General features: G+C 43.0%; 1 protein-coding gene across 3 annotated transcripts in view; it reads right to left on the reverse strand.

Moving 5' to 3' along the window:
- Positions 1–379: 379 nt before the first annotated feature.
- The window catches only part of dlgap3 (discs, large homolog-associated protein 3), a 153361-nt gene continuing 133688 nt past the window's right edge, over positions 380–20052 (reverse strand). For 2 of the 3 annotated variants that reach the window (XM_082521473.1, XM_082521472.1), the window contains 10 exons: positions 18409–18623; positions 15570–15672; positions 14438–14654; positions 12269–12807; positions 10418–10512; positions 9222–9441; positions 7938–8232; positions 7758–7849; positions 7436–7582; positions 5333–6818 (listed from right to left, as the gene is read on the reverse strand). In XM_082521473.1, the coding sequence (XP_082377599.1) occupies positions 6501–6818; positions 7436–7582; positions 7758–7849; positions 7938–8232; positions 9222–9441; positions 10418–10512; positions 12269–12807; positions 14438–14654; positions 15570–15672; positions 18409–18623 (2241 nt within the window). In that variant the 3' untranslated portion in view covers positions 5333–6500. Of the gene's footprint in view, positions 2270–5332; positions 6819–7435; positions 7583–7757; positions 7850–7937; positions 8233–9221; positions 9442–10417; positions 10513–12268; positions 12808–14437; positions 14655–15569; positions 15673–18408; positions 18624–20052 lie in introns of those variants that run through there. The other variant, XM_082521474.1, reaches the window with a different exon arrangement.

A 20052-nucleotide genomic window follows, 5' to 3' on the forward strand; every position in this document is an offset into this window, starting at 1 on the left:
TTTTAACCATATGTAACCACCTGCACATGTGTTTGAAAAAAAAAAAGGCTTTGATTTTGCCACCCCATTTGATTTCTTTGCCACCATAAGAAAATTTCTCTAGATCCGCCCCTGGTTGCATGGCAACTGCGAAGGTCAAGACCATGTCATAATTGCCCGTAAGGCACAATGTCATTTTCACATTTCGATTTTTTGGATGAGTTGCATCAATCTTATCCTGTAATCCTAGCAGATCCATTTAAGTCAGAAGACTGTTTCCTGTCTTTCATTGCTGGCTTGAAGGAGGTGAGGCCGAGGCCGATGAAATATGATTAGGGTGACATGCACTTTATATATTCTCACCTACTTATTTGGTCATTAATCAGAAAAATCAACACACACAAAGAAGACGCAGCACCCACTCATTTACCTCGCTAAAATAGCTTTATAATAATCATATTAATAGTAATAATATTAGCCATTAGAAAATGTTTCGACAACGTTGACAGTGTTACATTCTGTGTTGGGGTAAACCACGTCACAGTGTGCCATCTCTCTGGGCTTTCAGCGCTGTCAGGCGTGCTCCTTTCGACACATCCAGACCCATGAGTCATTATGAAATCCAGAAAATCAATTTGTATGTACAAAATGAGAAGCACAACACAAGAAACAGAATCAGGATGTATACCGGGCATCGTCCTCCACCGCCGTCCAGCACGTCTTCGGATCGCTGTGTTCATGCACGTTGTGTACTCACTGGTGGCAATGTGAAAGTTCATATTTTATGGCATCTCTATTGCTATATGCTCCGGTCAATTCTTTTTCTTTATAGGATGAAAAAAACCCCAAAAACCCCCAAATAAAGCAAAACAAAAGCATTTAATGATTTAACTGTACAATATACTGTCTTGGCACTGAATCGAACGTGTATAAAACAAGTAAGCACGACAATAAAGCTGAGCTTAAAGACAGAAAAGCTTAATGTGTCAAACCCGTCTGATTTAGAAATCGTGGTGAGACATGAAAGAGAAGGAGAAGAGGGGGCTATTGTGTTTTTTGCTACATTATAGAGTAGAACACAGAGAGTGGAGCGTCTTATCAGTTTGAAGTCTGTGTTTCGTCTCTGTTGTGGCAGCACTAAGAGTTCAGAGTGGAGTAAAAGCACACGGAGAAAGAAGGTCTTAGGTCTGGGTCTTCTATTCGCTCCACCTGTTCAGTGCTTACTTTTCTCTCAGTGATCTCACCCCGCATGGGAGTGTCCATCCGTGATCCCAGAGAAAAATATCTTCCCAGAGTTATTTTCAGTTTCCTCTTCCTCTACTCCATCTCCTTAGTAGCAGCGATTTATTTACTTTCTCGTTAGATATTAAACCTTTTCTTTTTGTTTTGTTATTGTACACAAGACTCATCCTTGAATATAGAACAATGTTTACCCCATGGCTGTGACTAACAACACCGTTTGTAATAATGGAAGGGATGGCAATTATTAACCATTTTAATGACAGCAATCATACTAATAATCATGACGTAATAACAATATGTGCAATATTGAGAAGAGCAACGTCTGTTGGTAACAGGTATTTACATTGTTGTAAACACGACGGTGGCAGGGTATCATTTTTGTTAATTACACAGTAATTGCTCAGTTTTCTCTGATCTGCATGGCTAACCGTGTCTACTGTAAAGCGACATTACAGTGCTAATACGCACACATACAGAAGTACACCTCAGTGCTAAAGGCACATTGGAGTTTCAGTTAAACATCTGCTTGGCGCTGAGCTGCTCTGGAGGCAGAAAGGAAGCAACATAGAACATTTAAGGAAGCGTGCAAACATTTTTTTTTATTAGATATGGACTCAGCTTTTCAGGAATAGTTACTCAGTGTATTAAGACTGTAATCACCTCTGTTAATTCCTTAGTCTGAACTTAAATTTCCAGCTAAACACGAGTACGTGAGAAGAATTGATGCAATCCAGCACGCTTATATGTAACTGCTAGCAGTCTCAGTAGGCTGGATCCACATATACATTTGAAAAACAATTCTGTATGTAATAAATGTGTTTATTTTAGTTCTACTAGTAGAGCTTTGATCTTTTGATGATATATTGGGTCTTGATACAACCTGTCTGCTCATTTGTTTCAGCTTCAAATTCCTATAAACCAACTTTCCTCTGACTGGCCTTTTCTCGCAAACAGAAGGGTTGAACTGAAGGTGGGTGGGGCTTCTGTGCTCACAGCCATGAGCTGTGCACCTGAGATGGCCATATTGATACCTGATGTCTTCTATATCCTACGGAGCCAAGAACAGAAAAACCATCAGAAACCAGTGCTTATTTCAGTTTTTGTTTTGTATAGCCTTTTACCACTGTAACAGTTTATATAGGACCAAAACATGGAAACATATATTAACCCCCACCTCTTTAAATAAGCTAAGTTTGATGTATGAGTTTGAATAATGTTACAGCCTCCATATCTCTCCACACTGATCTTATTTTCCAATGGTTTCCAATTCGCTCTCCTGTATCCTAGCACTGCTAATGCTAAGCAAATATTTCCTATTGCTGTTGGTTAAAAGTATTCAAATGCTGATAATTGTCTGAAAAAGTTTTTTTTCACACATTTGATCACCTTTAAATATTGCTGAGAATAATGACACAAACGAAATGTTTTTAGAAAATTGCCCCCTCTGCTTCTTGTAATGAGGGTTAATTCAGTGACTTAGCTTTTTCCTCCAGAGCAGCTCTGTCTCACAGAAATGTAAAATTAAAACTCAAATCTGCTGCTACTACACCCCTACACCTTCAGTCTGTTGCAGATGCACAGCACACAGCAAATGCACACACGTAGCACATCGGCTACGATCGCCTCCATCGCCAGCACCTGCACGTTACCGCGCTGCGCTTTCCAGTCTCGGAGAATGGCTGAAAGAGAATCTGGGCTCAAATGACGTGTGATTTCCACACTTTCAGAGAATATTAACAACATTCCTGCAGGGCTGGTCTGACGCTGTATGTTCAGGGTCTGTTGGTTGAGAATCCCCTGAGGACAGAGGCCTGGGTTGGGGATTGGAGACACTGCTGCTAGAAACTGAGGTACTGAGAGTTGGCTTATCCATCTGGCTGTCCACGTGGGGTTTTTGCACTTACAGAAAGAGGTGAAAAGGTTCATATAGCAGTCTGTCTGTTGTGTCGGTGAGTGGTCAGGTCATGTTTGTACAACTCCAGTGTACTGTGCAGATATCGAACAACGAATAGATACAGTAAAGAACGCAAACCGTGGAAATCACAACCACCAGAAGTGTGTTTTCAGTGGACCTGTTATCACAAGGCAAGGTGGCTGGCTAACACCTCAAATTATGATAAACAATAGAGGAGAATGTCAGCGAGAACTGAAGACAAAGTAGTAGGAGTAGTTGTTGCTACTGTGGATAAATATCCAACAAAGCCTTTAAAGATTCCTGGAGCCCCTCGAGGCCAACTCATAATGGAAAGACCTTGCCATCCCTCTGAATGTAGCTTTGAGGATTGCGAGGATGGAGTCAAGAGTCCTTCACAGTGGAGTTACAGTAATAAAGCAGGTCTTTGTGCTTTGTTTCATGAGGGCTGGGTCAAAAACGCAGCTGAAATGTTGTCAAGTTTCAGGGAGAGAGGATCATGGGGATAAAAAGGCCGCTCTCTGAACCGCACGCCTTCAAATGAATTAAACATAAAATCGGCCGTTTCACATGGAGGCTGTTAAGCGCATCGCCTCGGAGTCGAACCGAAACATCGATTGCGGTTTTCAAGGACATCGACATCAGTGTCCTCCGAGGATGTGATCGTTGTACAAAGACAGTGTAAAATCCTACCAATTTGTTTTTGTTTGAAATCACAAAAAAAGGCTACAAAAAGTGCTTTCCTTTTATCGGTCAAAAAAACAAATCCCATTAGATTCTGCTAAAGGAAGCTGTAATAAAGCATGCAGTATTAACATCAATAGAATTTGCCAGTCTTGTGTGGGTATTGCAAGTGAAAGTGGGGGAGATCAAAGATGGTGTGTCAGTACAGTAAAAAGAGTTTCTTTAACAATATTCTCTGTATATTTTATACTTTTCTATTTACATTTCTTTATATACTGTAAACTGTGTTCAAAGGAAACCTCCACATATAGCTGGTTAGGCACATGTAGTTGGCTCTAAAGAGGAAATACAGGAAGGGGATACAGCAGTATATGTCATTAGAACCACAGAAGAAGATATACAGTAGGCCTAAGGAGGCTCACACTTGGCAATTAACACTCTTGCCAGTTATACCCTGTGAACCTGACTCACACACTGAAGATAATAATATTCATTTGAGATTCTTTTTCACATGTACTGAGTCTGGATATGCCACACAACTGTAGTATCACACAATGCTATAATCTATCATAATAATACTGTAGAATTTCACATTTGATATATGCTTTTTTTAAAATTCGTACATATACTGTACTCAATAATCTCTACTAATCTAGAAATGTGGATTATATTATAAAATATACATCTCCCAATAAAATATCCCATTTTTCCAACACATTCCATCCAAATATTAGAAAAAAAGAAAAAAACAGGTCATGCTAAAAGATTTTTCAAATTTAAGTGTGTGTGGGTTTGTTTTTTTTTCTATCGTCAAAATGGCAGATTTGGACTTTTTAGTATTCGCCGGGCTTCGTCACATGTCCCTTGTGACTCGCAGCCCTGTGTAAGCATTAATTCCAGTGCATTCACACACACATGCCATTTTTCTGTGCAACATCCATACAAAACACTTGTATCAGAAATATCTGTTATGAAGTAGATTTGCAAATGAGGCCCCCTTCAAAAACTCTTCAAATCGTGCTACACTTTTCAGAGCGGAGACCACAGAGAAGAGAATTTCAGGAAGTCAATAACGAGAAACAAAGCACGCACACGTCCACTCAATCAAGTATTAGCTAATTTCACCACAGTTGCCAGACTCTGTCTGGCAGCTCGGCGGTTTCCTGTATTTGATGTCTCTTTGGGGAGGTTTCGTAGGGCACTGCTGTTCACTGAATACCACTCTTTTTTGTTTACTTCCCTTCAGAGAAATCATCCCTTCTTTGTAATCAGGGCTCTGTGTGATTGAGAGGACGGCACTTCGAGTTAGGCAAGCAGATTCTGCTGAAGACTTTGACGGTTCTTTTATTTTGCGATCTGCTGCCCTCTTAATTAAGCAGTAGGGGGAAATCCACTGAAACAATTTCTAAGAGAAGAGAAAATGTACTGCGCGCCAGGGAAAGCACTGATTAAGTGCAAAAAAAGCACGAAAAACAACAACAAAAAGAGCCCCACCCCACCCAAAACCCCCCCATCTTCCGTCATGGCTGTTTCATTGGGGTGTCTGTTAATTCCTGACTGAAGTGGCGAGAACTTCCTACAGACCATTGTTATTAGTTTGGGTCCTCATTTAACCACTTGGTGGTGCTATAGTCTCACAGTGAAAAAGGGGGCTTTCTCAGCAGAGTCCTGTATAGCCTTGGAAAATATATTCTCCTCTAAAAGCTCACAGAAACCCCACCCCTGAACGCTTGAAACTTCAGAAGGACTACATAAGAAGCAAACAGCTTCTCTCCCCTAGTTTTTTATTTATTTTATGTCTGCAGTGCTCTCTAGCCATCAAGGCTGTGATGCTACACTGCAAAAGCTCCTTCTGGCAAACATGACTGTGCACTCTATGTACAAATAGCACTTGCCCGTTCAAACAGCCTGACTGCTGAATGCTGAGGGTAGTCAAACGAAAACACGGGATTTGAGGAACGAAAGAGAGAAACTTAAAGTGATTTCATACTCTCTGACTGAGTGCTGCCGGGGACAGATGGCACCTGGGTGAAAGGTGCAAGCTGTAGTTGGCTGACAACGACTGGGAGGGATGTTCTTTGGGGTTTGCCAGCCATCTGACTTTAAGGGCATTAGAACCGATGCTCAATTCATCCATGTTTGTTCATCCACACCGGTAGCATCAGTCAAGCGAATGGACACATCTTGTATGTGATTAAGAAACCTCACAAAGAAGGATGAGGTTTTACTGCACACGGCATCCATACAGGGAGATTCTGTATGAGTTCTTGTATCTGTTAAGCCCTTGATTTTTCAGTGATGGAGATGTGCTCGGTAAACACGCACAGGCATGCTACTACTGCGTGAACCTCGGTTGGTTATAAAAGTGGACTGCTGTTTGTCTTCAGCCATAATATTAATCAAAAACAAAACAAAAAAAAGACTTAAAAATGTCTGCTAGCTAGCTACCATTCCACGTTTAGGCCTCTGTGTCTGTAAAATATCCAAATTTCAAGACACTACGATGGCTGTCATTGCTTGTTTAATGAGTATGATAACTGATTTCGATGGAAATGCTAGAGGGGAGTAGCGCATTAACAGCGTGCGGATCCAAAACTGGGCTCGGAGACAGACTGAGATTGGCCAGCTTTGCAGGGGGTGAGGGTGGGTGAGAAGGTGGGAGGGAAACACCTCAGCTCGGTGTTCAGAGTCGAGTCTGGGCTTCGGGGATGTAGATCTCGATACTGTCGGCGCTCTCTGTTGCCGAGTTCTGCCTGAAGGAGGCAGTGCGCCGGGTCTGCAGCAGCCGCCTCCTCGCTTCTGTCCTCTGACGGTCCCCGAGGTCCATTGACTTCTCCCTGATGGGCAGGGTGTGCCCACCGACGCGAGGCACCACCAGGCCCCCTGACCCACCTCCTCCTCCACCTCCAGCAACCCCATCCCCAACGCTATCAGCCCGGAGGCTGCCACTCACCCCACCTGCTGGCTTCTTTGGTAAGGGTGGAGGAAGCTTCTTGTCCTCCTAGCCCAGTCGTGGTGATCAGGTGAACAGGCAGTGGATTAACCGAGAGGGGGGAAAAAATATGGTTTTGTATGGTTGTGTAGAAGGAATCCCATGCAAAAACAAGAGGAGATAGGAGGATGAAAACCCAACAAAAAGGTAAGAAAATCCAACATAAAGGGCAAAAATTCAAGTGAGGAAGAATCACGGACCGAAACATAACGACAAAGCACATAAAATCAGCAAAAAAACATCTCAGCATGCGTTGGCATTGGGTGAAGTAAAAGGCAATGAAATGGGAGAAGGTAAACAGAGGTAATGCACAAAGAAAAAGAAGAAAAGAGAAACAATTGTTAGTTTGTTGTTGACTGAATAATGTTGATCAGTGAGTAGCCAAACCTATATAGAAAATAATGTAATACGCTGCATTAAATGCAAAAGACGTCTAGCACATTTTGGATTTCACAGTCTTGTGGGCAGCTCAGCTCAGCTCAGTTCCTCTTGCTGTTCTGTATTTTCACAGCCTGAAAAGGCTTGGAGGGCACAACCATCTGCGCTACTCGCCTGCACACTGCCATCTTAGCTCTGGGGGAGTGCTGAAGGGAAACCAGGGTGGTTTGGACCCCCGGGTCTCTCACCTTCTTTTCAGGCGGGAGCCTCCAACCAGAGTCCTTGAGCCTCTGGAGATCCTGAAACTTGACCCTGACGTCCTCTATATTGAGCTGGAGCAGGTCCCAGAAGGCAGCCAGGTCCTGAGACGTGGGCTGAGGGTAGGCTGATGGGTCCTGGGTGTGCGGGGGGAGACAGGACTTAACAAGTAAAGCATTACATGGGGATTTACAGACTAATTTCACCGGTGAAGTGTTTGCAGCCGAGCAAATCTAGCCCTTTAGCGAATCACGGCAAAAATCATGCGCCATATGTAATGTCATGATTTCGCATGCAATCACACATACTCACCACACTCTGTTGGCAGAGGCGGAAGAACTGCTGGACTTTCTGAGACATGAGCATCTGGGCACTGCCAACTGCGTTTCGAATCAGTTCAAGAACTAGGTGGGAAAGAGCACACACGTAGTTTGAGAAACCCAAGAATTATTCATTGTTAATCTTCATCTCGAGTCGTCCTCTCTCACTCACTCTCCTCCGGAAGTTCGTTCTCCTCTGCTTCTCTCTCCATGTTCTGGCACCAGCCCTCCATCCTCTCCACCTCTGTCTGCAGGAGGCGTAAGAAGAACTCTCCATCTCTCATGCAGGGAGAGGCTCGGCCCGAGTCGGGCAGGCTCCGGGGACCCTCTAGGGACGGTGTCCCTGCCCAAGCTCGCTCAGAGGTAATGGGGAGAGGAGAGTGGGAACGTGGAGGCAGGTGCGGTTGCTGGTGGGGCCGTGTGTCAGCTTGACAGGCCTCAGTGGTGTAGCCAGTCTGGATAAAGTCCTGGGATAACATAAGACTCCACTTTTGATCCAGTTTAAATATACCCAATGATATTTTTATATTTAATCATGAATAGCACTACTGAATAATTAGTTTTTAAGCAAATCCTTCTGCCATGCAAATACACAAGGACACACTCACGGCCAGCTTCACTTCCATTGCTATTTAAAGCTTTTACTTTACAGACAGTACCAGTGAGAAAAAGATATCCTCCTAAAGGCAGGGAAGCTGACAAGTGCAATCTAGAAGACCCAGGGTACTCTTCCAGCAACATTAGCCAAGCTAATAACCAAGAAAGTTACCTGACAGCTAATGTTAATATACTAATGTTAATGTTTTGTATGTATAAATCATAGTAATTAAAGCTGTCAAACTCTTTCCTCAGAAATGAGTGGAACTATAAAGTGTTATACAGGGGGAAAAATGATGAAAGTGCAGTACTGATACCTCAGTGCTGTACCTAAATACAGTATTTGAGCAAATTACATTTCAGCCTTGACAAGATAAAATCTAACAAGACTAGAGAAAACCTGCCTCCAGGTGTCTTCAGCTGTTTCTGTCTATATTACTCTCAGCCCCAAGGCTGATCTGTCAGGTCTCCCAGCAAATGAGTAGTTCAGATTGCAAAATATTCAGAAAAAATGTTGATTTTCAGATGTTGTATAAGGAAGAAAATGTCTTTTATTGTAAGATTGCAAGTTAATTAAACACCGATTACACCATGAATTTCTATCCATTAACCCGAGGACATGCAAACATGTTGGGTGTCCCCACAACCTGCTGTCAGTGTTGCCACTATCAAAATAATCATGCACATATAAGGACTTTGTCATTTACTATGTCTAAATGAAGCCCAGAGGAGCATTAAAGTGAAAGTGGCAAAAGTTTTCCTTCAGAGATCAATGAAGCTAAAATGTTTTTGTATTTGATTGTTTCTGTAAAACTTCAACAGCTGCCTGTGATCCTACAGGAGAATTGCTCACTGCTACCTCTTTGTAGGCCCACTGTCCCTGTGTGTGGACGGTGCGATGGCACTCTGTATACTGGCTGGCGGACTCGGGCTCAGACGAGTGCCTTTGGAAGGAGCAGCCAAACTGGAGACTTTTGTCCTGCATCGGCACAGCGATGCTCAATCCCGGGAAGCCCTCGGGGTCCAGGTCGGCCTGCACGCTCGCCGTCACGCTGTTGGAGCGCTTGAAACGAGCTCTCCTGCAGGACAGGGAGTCAATGCAGTCCCAGAGAAATCGAGTCACACAGAGAACTATATGCAAATGCTTTCTTATTGTGCTATTATTTTGGCTTCTGTTAACTGCACGTTCTTCTTTGAGTAAGGCTGCCATGTCACTGCACTCACTACTACTCACTTGGTTATGATAAGACCTGCTAAATCCTCTGGCATATGACGCACCAGTGTGGGCAAAATGTCACGTCGGTGGACTGGGCGATGATCGTTAACTCTATTACAAGTTTATACCCCACCTCCTCCTCACCCTTCTTTCCTGTCTGATGAGGGGTGACTCAGATTTCCATTATCAGTCTGCTGTTTTCTGAGATGTCACGCTGTCGCGCTCGACGAGCAGGTGTGACGGGCGTGGGGGGACGGGGGGGACGTTGTTAAGGGATGCATGATCACAAACCGCTCGGGGGTTTGGAAGTATGCGATGCTACGAGTGTTTGCATGCATGCGTGCAAATCTGACCTGCAGGCAAAGCTGGATATAATTAGGAGATGGGTTGAGTCACGTGCGAAAGTCATGTAGAGTGTATGATTTGCAGTAGTCATGGTTACACTCACTAATGGCTGAAAAACAAGACATTCTTGGAAGAAAGTGTTGCCGAGTTCAAGCTGTGATCTCTGATGAAATGTTAAATGAAATAATAGGATCTAGCCTAGAAATCAACCATAGGTGGCTGCTCTGTTGGGCGCTCAGGAGATGAAGGCTTTTTTTTCAAATTGTAAATGAAAATTATTCACATAAATTACTGTGCAAAGACCAAAAGTTCTTGATGAAGCTACATATTTTGGAGCAAAGATAAATTAGCGAGATAAACAAACACGTCTTATTTTGCAAGTTTGTTTCTTTTTATAATGAAAGCAGCTTAAATGTCAGGCAAAATAAACAGCTCATGTTTAGACTGGATTTCAAAGATGAGTAGTTTTTCTTTGATTTTTACTTTCCTGGTACCTTTTGTCGTCTTCCACTTGGACTCCTACAGAGTGGACCTCGGTCAGAGCTTTGCCCTCCGTGTCGGAATCTGAAAGGGTCTCTGAGCTATCCACCTGCAGCAGAGGAGGACACGAGCACCACAGTCAGAGTGGAGAGAATGAAATCGGAAACCTCACCTGCCCTGCTGAACATACAGGGACTATATAATGCAGTCATTGTGTTGCATGGATGCATGTGAACAGCAGAGGTTCAAAACCGTTTCATCTGCATTCATATCCTCCTAAGAACCAAGAAAAAAGAATCTTCCCATTGAACTTTATTTGTGATTTCCTTCCTCTTTGGTGTTAAAAGAGGCAACCCAAACACATGAGATATCAATGGAAAGTCCAGGATGTCCTTTATTTAGTACATCATGACTTAGTAGGGTAGATAGGCTGATTCTCAGGAGGACACAATTCCATGCCTGAGAGTTTATAAGAGCATTTATTGAGAGCTCTGACAGGATGACCAGACACACCGATCGTGTTACAATCCTGGATTGAGCTAGTAATGACATCATAATAATGGGATACTACTGTGTAGTAGAAATAGTACTTAAGCTATTTGACTTTTGAGGTTAATTAGGTTTGACTGGTGATTCTTTTCAGGCCATTTTTATGTCCATGTGACTACTGTATGACAACTAGTGTTAAGGCTCTGTTCATTCATTTAGAGGGGACTTAAAAAATAACTAACCATCTCTGAAGACATGTCAGAGATGAATGTCCCTATTTAATAAAAGTATAGCTCTATAGCAGAATATTGATGCCACTCCCAAGCTTGTATGCTAATTATGGATCTATAGCCTTTTGAATAGCTAAGCTTTGCACCTAGATCGCAGGAAAACTCGACAAAGTCTTCACATGGAGCAGAAAATGGTTTGCAGCTACTAACGCTGAGGGATTATGCATGTTCTTTGTGTAAATGGACTGTATTTCGATTGGTGCTGAAACCATTTTTCTCTTGGCTTAGCTGAGTTGAAAATTAGCATCTGTAAAGCTTGCCTGTAAAGTTATTCACCAAGCCAAAAAACCAAACATCCTCGGGAAGAACTGAGGGGGCTGGAGTGCAGTGATTAGTTCACAGCCTTTAACTGTGCAAACTACTGCGCCTTCATCAGAGATTCCAAGCATCTGCTTGTTCGGGCTCGGTACACGTGAGGATTTGGTGCTTTCTGAAGTTCGTATCACTGCAAATCAAGTTTGGATTTGTGGACAAAGGATACAGTTTAACCAAAACAAGCAATTTGAAGACTTGCAGTTTTCATTATTTTCTATATGTCTGTGAAGGTTCTCAGTCATCCAGGTCATCGTAGTCAAAGGAGCTTGCAAAGAATCCATCTATGTCCACTGTGAGCGACCATCTTTGAACAGAGGCGGGGGTTTACGACACCAACTCTCTGCCATCTATAATCCAGTTTTGAGATCCCTTCCCAGACGCCTTAACGCCCACTCACATCCTGGGCCATCTGACCTCAGGAATTCGCATGATAAGGTGGAGCCAGGTTTCACAATGAACACACCCGAAACTCTGGCTGATTGGGACCCACACCCAGTTTCCCACCTTGGCTCAGGCGATTAGAGGATCATCAGGGGGTCCTTTTGTCCCTCTGTGGGGGGTCACTCCCACTAGGTTTATATCTGGGACTCTCCACCATTTGACCTTAGAACTGAAGAAGCTTCTCGGATGAGAGGTGAAACGTCTTCAAGCAACTTAAAGAAGTCCAGACGCTTTTCTTTGCAAGCTCCTTTGATTATTTTCTATCATCTTTTAGAGAGCCTAATCTAAATAAATGAAAATAAAAGGCATATTTTTTTGTTTTCCTCTCACCTGCACAGCTATGGATGGCCTCCACTTTCTGACAGCACGCCCTTCGTCCTGCCCTCCAGCTTTACTCAGCATGATGCTGTTCTGAGGCAGAGAGGCTGATTTCCCCAGACTGCCTCCCACTCTGCCATCCCTCTCTCTTGCTGGCCTTGGCGGACCCTCCAGAAGGCTGTCAGCTGAGCTGCTGTGTTTGGCTCTCACCCCGACTCCAGGACCCCCTCCATAGGGCACCAGCTCTCTTGAGCCCCGAACCCCGTCCAGGCTCTCTGCGGAGTTGCTGTGCTGTCGGGAACGCCCGGGTCCGCTGCCAGTGTAGTAGCCTCCTCTGGAGGTGCGGCCCGATGGCCCGTCAGAGTTACCCAGGTCCACGGAGTTGCTGTGCTGCTTGGGGCGTCCGGGACCGGAGCTTGAGACCAACTGCCCGCTGCTCTGGAAGTAGGCATCCTGGGTGGACTCTGTGCTGCTCTGGGCTCGCACCGAAAGTGAAGACTTTGACATGCGGGGTGGGAGTGGAGGAGGAGCACCTTTACGATAAGGAAAGACTGAAGTGTCAGAAGAGCAGGGGAAAAGGAAGACAAAGGCACAGTGGGCTGTTAAAAGCAAAATGGGTAATATATCAACAGGGAGCGGGGGAGGTGGATACTTACAAAAGGGACAGACTGGAAGGAGAATGTGACAGGAAAGTTAAGGAGTGAAAAAAATAGGAAAGCGGTTGACATAAAGAGGCAAACAAACATGGAAAGGAGGAGAGAACAACGATAAAGCCATTAAGAATTACAGCCAGTGTAAGATGGAAGAGGAAACACACAAAAGTCCAACTTCTTTTCATTAAAAAACAGCTTTTAGTATAAATTTCAGTGAGTGGCAGGGAGGGATGCGCTGGAAAAGACAGACATGATAGCGAAGCAAAAACCTCTTCCCCGCAGCTAATTTAACTCTTAACTCATTCACTGCCATTTTTACTCATTTTTGAAGAGCCACAGAAAACTGTGTGTTATGATCATATAAACGCTGAACCTACCAAAATGAAGAACAGACTCTCTTCTTTCATCCAAAAAAAAAGCTTGTTTCTACCATTTTCCATTCTTTAGTAATCAGCTGTAGAAGAGAGGTGGGTTCCACCAAAAATGCCTGTTTTGACCACAAAAAGGGAGAAAACGAGCTTTTTGTGAAAAATACATTTCAAGCAGTCTGATGTTCACTGACAAGCTGCCCGAGGTTGTATTCTAGCCCCTCCCATTGAAAAACGTAATTGACGTCTATAGACGTAAATTGCAGTGAATGAGTTAAGAAGACAGAGCATTTTCCTGAGAGCAATATTTAAGAAAGACATCACTCACAGTTTCTTTAAATATATATTTGAACAGAGTTTATTTTCAGAGTGCAGAGATGCTCACTCCAAAGCTGTAACCCACCCTGTGTGCATACGCAGTGTTGCTGTGTGACTTGGTGTACCAGGGAGGGGTCTGTGCTGAAAGTGGATAACACTTCACAGAGGCTTTAGGAAACACTGGATGGATTTTGTGGCAAATAAAAACAGCCCAATATTAGGCTTAAGCATTATTGGGAAGACTTGTCAAAGCAAACATCATCAAGAGTGAAACCAAAAGACAGAGACAAAAAGCTGGAGACACTGAGCTATCATCATAATCACATGGGTTCCTGTACCTATTTCTGAGCCTGTGAAACCTGCAATCAGACAGGGGAGGGTGATCGGAGAGAGATGAGATACAAAGGCAAGGCAGAGATGGCAGAGAACAAAGAGCATGCACAAATGTAATACACACACACACACACACACACACACACACACACACACACACACACACACACACACACACACACACACACACAGCTGAGCCTATAGCATGCATATGTAGGCACAAACACAGAGGAGAGGGGTAAAAAACAGCTCATTGGAGGTTGAAAGAATAGCGAAGACAAGAAAAGGCTGTATATTAAAAATGGATGCAGCTGTGCAACGAGTGTGTGTGCACGTGTGTGCGTGAATTTGCTTTTGTCAACGTAAATGCACACAGCCTGTCATAAAGTTTCATCTCCCACTGTGTCTCCTGCCGCGCTGCTGCCACATAAAAGGCAGCCGCGCATCCAAACGCTCCACAGAGACACCCCAGACTTTTGCATACTGGTGGACTCAAACCGCACACTCACCGGCCCCGCCCTTGATGCTTCCCTGGGGGCCAGACATGGAGAAGACGGAGAGACAGTCGTCATCCTGGGAACATCCGGCCTGGATGGCGCGAACGTAGCTGTGGCTGCGAGTGCGGAACACTCCTGGAAGATCCAGGGCTTCGACAGCTTGAGACTCCACCTCCCCGAACATGGTCCCACACACGGCTTCGAACTGACGGTTTAACGTCTCTCCGAGCTGGAGGATGAGCGGGAAGGTGCAGGGGATGAGAGTTCCTACATCAGTACTTGTCTTACACATGTCAGATGCACAATTTATATCCCCAAAGAAACTGTCTGTTGAAAGCTTGTGAACCCAGTTTTGTCATTTTCTACACAAATATAACCTATAAAGTTATTGCAGCTTAACACAAGTCCTAAAGAAATTTAATTTAGATTCTAGTCATTGAGGAAATTTCGTTCATGATAAATTTCCTGATGTAAGTCAGATTTTTGCTGTGACATACTTTACAGTCGAGTTAACCTTGTAGGTTGACCTCTCCTTTGGAGGGTAACGGTGGTCTTGAATTGTGGACTGCATTCATTAATGTGCAAAGCTTCTCAGAAATCACCTTTGTCCCATTCATGATTGATCCCATTTTCATATCATTGACTGAAAATCCCTCATCTAATTTCAGCTTCAAATTATGCTCTTTACGCCCTCACAGACATGCACTATTGGATCGTTTTCCTCAATAAACGAATGACCAGATCAAATCGAGCTTATCGTTAGCTCGGTGCAGCTCAGGTGACATCCACAATGCCAGCCCACATCAGCTAATGCCTCCACTGATGCCATTCTGAACATTAACATCTCATAAAATATGCACTGTTTCAGCCATCCCGCAGTTGAAGACATCTGAAGATGCCTTGCAATTCACCTTCATCCCATCTATGCCTTTCATGCCGTATCTGATGTAATCAACGTCAAATCCATTGTCATCTGTGCCTGCTTTGTTCTGCACTGCAGCCTCGCTGGCTTACGTATTTCATGTTTGCACCCGGAAGGACAGGAAGGTCTCAAAACAGATCTCCTAGGTCATATCTATGTAGAAAAACAGGCAATTCTAGGAGCGGTTTACACACTTCAAAGCCTCACCCTGCTGTTTGTTACCTGTGTGCTGGTCAAAGAGCGGGTGTAGCTACGGGAGCGGGTGTGGGTCTTGGGTGTGGTTCTGCTGTTAGGGTAAGAATCTGTACACTGTTTACACGAGTGCCTGGAATAAACACAAGCATAAATGTTAGTATTGATGCTTTGTTGTGGCTGTAAACACGTCCGCCATTCGCGTTGCTATTTTTATCAAAAAAAATGTTTGCAACACAAACAGCTCACCATTTGGTGAACCATCAAATAACAATTCACTGCATCATGTGTCATGACTGAGCCAGCTGGAGTCATTTTCCGTGCTGTGACGGTGCATTTCCATGCCAATTAGGGAACCATCATTTTTGTTCATTTTATATGAAAAATAAAATCCAGACATTCCAGCAGCTATTATGATGTTCAAGCAGAGCTACAGTTAAATGTGAGAAGGTTCCCAAGGCTGCCTATGTGAAAGTATTTACTGCATAATGCAAGAACATTAACATCCTTTTTCAGTTTCTTTCCCTATAAACTGAAATCCGCTGGTGTTATCTTTTTACTGATGTTTACCACCAAGCAATAATTTAGTTTAATAATTCAGTTTATGGTCTAAAATCTTAATTTGTCTAAATAAATGGTGCTTGAATGTTACTGAAATGCGTCTTTATATATGTCTTAAAAGGGTTACTCAGTTTCACACAGAGTGTGAAATCATGTGTACAGAACACAGTGTGCCTCGTCCTAGCTGATGTTTATTTTCCTCTGTGTTCTTTGAATCACCCACTTGTTAAGTGCTTGCTATTAGGGCATTGCTGGGTCACTGAGTTTCTATCTATAATCTCCAGAGTATTTACACGGGCGGAAACAATGATTTGATCGCCTGTTAAATTTGTAAGTCTGCTCACTTACAAAGAAATGAACAGTCTCTCATTTTTATGGTTGCTTCATTTGAATGAAGAGAGACAGAACATCAACCAAAAAGTATTTGATCACCAATCAAAACATGACTTAGTACTTGGTGGAGAAACGCTTGTTGGCCAGCACAGCAGTGAGATGCTGTAGTTGGTCACCAGGTTTGCACACAGCTCAGGATTTTGGTTCACTCGTCTTTAAAGAAACTCTAAATCAAAGCTCTGCAGATCTTCTATACGACTGAGGTCTGAAGAGTCGCGAGACCACTCCATGGCATTAATGTGCTTCTTCTTTAGCCACTCCTTTGTTTTGGGTCATTGTCATGCTGGAAGACCCATCCATGACCTATCGTCAGTGTTCTGGCTGAAGAAAGGAGGTTCTTGTCAAGATTTCATGGTACATGGCCCCATACATTGAGTCTCAATAGGAATACCTGTATAAATAAAGGCCAAATAAAATAAAAAAAATAAATCTACTGCCCCCTCAATGAGCAGATGCCAAATGATGATGATGCCAAAGAGTTTGATTTTGGTTTCAGCTGACCACAGCACTCTCTCCCAAGTCTTCTCTGAGTCATGTTCACTTGCAAATTTAAGACGGGCCTGTTCCTTTGCCTTCTCGAGCAGGGGCACCTTGTGACTGTGGTCTCAGCTGCCTTCACGCCATTAACATGCTCCTCCTGTGTGGTTTTGTTCTGATCCACAGCCTTTCTCATGATCATCCTCACCCCATGAGGCAAGCTCTTACATGGAGCTTCAGACAGAATCTGATTGATGGTCATTTTATATTTCTTCCATTTCCAAATAATGGCACCAGCAGTTGTCACCATCCTGACATGCTTATTGTGGATGGTCCCGTAGCAGGTCTAAAATCTTGTCTCTGATGTGCTTTGACAGCTCCTTGGTCTTCCCCATGGTGGTGGGGAAGTTGGAATTTAAGAAATTGATTCTACGGAGAGGTTTGTTTTAGACATATAACAAGCTGAGAACAGGCATATCGGTAATGATTGATTAATCGTAATCTATTCGACACAAGCATACACACAGACTTCAAATATTTATTTGACTCAATAACATGCATTTCAGTTCATAAAGTTTATGTAATGTGTTTTTTTCTGGATTTTTGGCTGATATTCTGTCTCTCTCCATTAAAATGAAACCACCATAAAATTAAAGACTGTTGGTTTATTTGTACGTGAACAAACTTACAAATTGAACAGGGATCAAACCTCCTTTATTTACTTTAACTAAACAGACATGAATTTTCTGAGTCTGAAAGGATCTTTTTAAAGTCTGAAATTAATAGTTATCCAAAAATGTGTTTGTAAACATCAGATTTTTATCATGTTACAAACTGAAAATAAAGATTTTGGAGAGCAGGGTTTTTCTAAGGAGGGAGACTTAGACTGTCTAAAAGATATTATGAAGCTATGAGAAGAAATTATCCAATGGTTTTGTATTTTCACCCACACTGTGGAAAATAATGTTGTCCACATTTAAAGAGTGAGCCTTAAAGGCACAATCAAACAGTGTTGTGTATTTAAGCTGCAGCCTCTTATAAAGTTATGGAAAAGGAATGAATTCTAAATGCAAACCAAAAAAAGCTGTAAAGTAACATAATGCAGAAATCCTCCTGTGGGGAAATGTTCGCATAAACAGCAACCGTCCATACTAGGACTAACTTGCTATTTTGTTTTTCTGCATTTTGTTCCACGTTGTTGTTTTTTTCCCCTTTGTCATCCCACTGCTGTCTGTTTCTGTATTTTATTGTTTACTTCTGTCACATCTGTGCAATTCCTATTTGATATCCTGTGCTGCTTTTGCACTGCTTAAAAAAAAGACAACCAAACTAAACCAAATAAACGTGTTTTTTACGGTTTTTGAAAGCAGAGAGTTGAGTCGAGGGTAAATACAAGTATTTCAGCATGAATATAAAAGCTGAATTTGTGCCATCTGACCTTTGATCCATGCTGATAGATCGTCTGAAGGCTTCCCTCTGGGCAATCAGCGTGGACTTGGGCGAGGCTTTGGGACTCGTGTCCGAGTCGGCGCTGTCATCATCGCCCATGGCTTTGATGTAGCTGCCACTCCGCATGCGACGGCAAGGGATCTCCCCTCCGCTGTCAGCTGCTCCGCCACCACCATAACCACCTCCCCAGTCTTCTGAAGGGACCTGAGGCACATCCACATCCACCCAAACATGCACACGGTCACCATAACTGACCAACTTGTACTGATCTGAAATTGCAACAGGTAGTGAGTAAAAATGTAACAACCATGTGGGACCAACATGGTTTTAGTAGGTCAAACAGTTAAATGCGTTAAAAGTAAGTATGCATTCCTCTTCTACACCCACTGTTAAGGGAAAAGGAATTAGTCATGATGTGAATTAATCAACACCGAGATATTGAAGATGTTTTTCACCGCACTGTTTGCAGTTTCTTCTCAATATCTGATGTCAAGATCCAAAGGCTTCTCAAAACAGAAATATATTTCTTAATTAATCGAAAAATATTTCACACCTCGAATGGTAAAAGGTTTATTTAGCAGCACAGTTCTGGCCCACGTGCACACAGCGTTGGGTTGGAGGGCAGACACAACCGAAAAGTCAACTGCACTCGTGCACACACGCTCACATGCACATGTATGCATACACGAGTAATGATGCAAGAGAAAGAGAGAATAGGATGAAGGGACTTACAGAGAGAGAGAAAGTCTGACAGCTGGAAAAACACTGACGCAGAGAAGGAAAAACAACGTAAGCTCAAAAGCCGGCAGACGGAGAGCAAATAAATAAAAACAGAGAAAAACAGGTAGACAAGAGAGAGAGGGCAGCAGACAGGAGTGGCGACACGGAGTGGGAGAAAGACATGAAGGTGGTGGCAAAAACACGAAACAGAAGACGCAATTTAACAGACGAGCAAATGATTCTGATGGGAAAACAACAAACACAGCAGTGCAGTCAAGACAAGAAACTAAAGACAACACGAAGAGAAATATAGAGAATCAATGAAATTAACCCCAAGAATTACGCTGACATGTTCTCACAGTGGCCCTAATGTAAAATACACGAAGGCGTTAGCGCACCCAGGAAGAGATCACAGTGTCAGTGAAGTTTTGCAAATTCAGCAATTACAGGCAACCCTTCAGTGAGTGGGTATCATGTGGAACTACTCCAAAGTTGGGAAGCGAAGTCAAGCATGAAACACATGAGTTTTTTTTTTTTACTTTAACGCTTTGAAAATGACCTTTTGTTTACTTTGAAGAAATAAGACAACATAAAACAACACATTAAAAAAATTCTAATCAAACAACCTCAGCTAACTGATTAGCATTGAGATTCAGTCTGGAGCTGCTTTATTGGTCTCAAATTACACAAAGCATGAAAGATGTCTTGACTGGTATTTTCTCAGCTAATTTCTAAATGTGTGTTGTGCTGAAATGAGGCAAATGCTAAATGCTAAAGTAGCATTTGGCCAGTCTTTGGATCAACAACCTAAAACAAAGAACTACAGGAGGCTAATAATGGCACTATATGCTTAGACACCACTCTACATTAAATTATTCATTATTCCACAGTACCTCTCTTGTCCCATCTCCCT

Source organism: Aulonocara stuartgranti (genome assembly GCF_965226115.1).
Source record: "Aulonocara stuartgranti genome assembly, chromosome: 22".
Lineage (NCBI taxonomy): Eukaryota > Metazoa > Chordata > Actinopteri > Cichliformes > Cichlidae > Aulonocara > Aulonocara stuartgranti.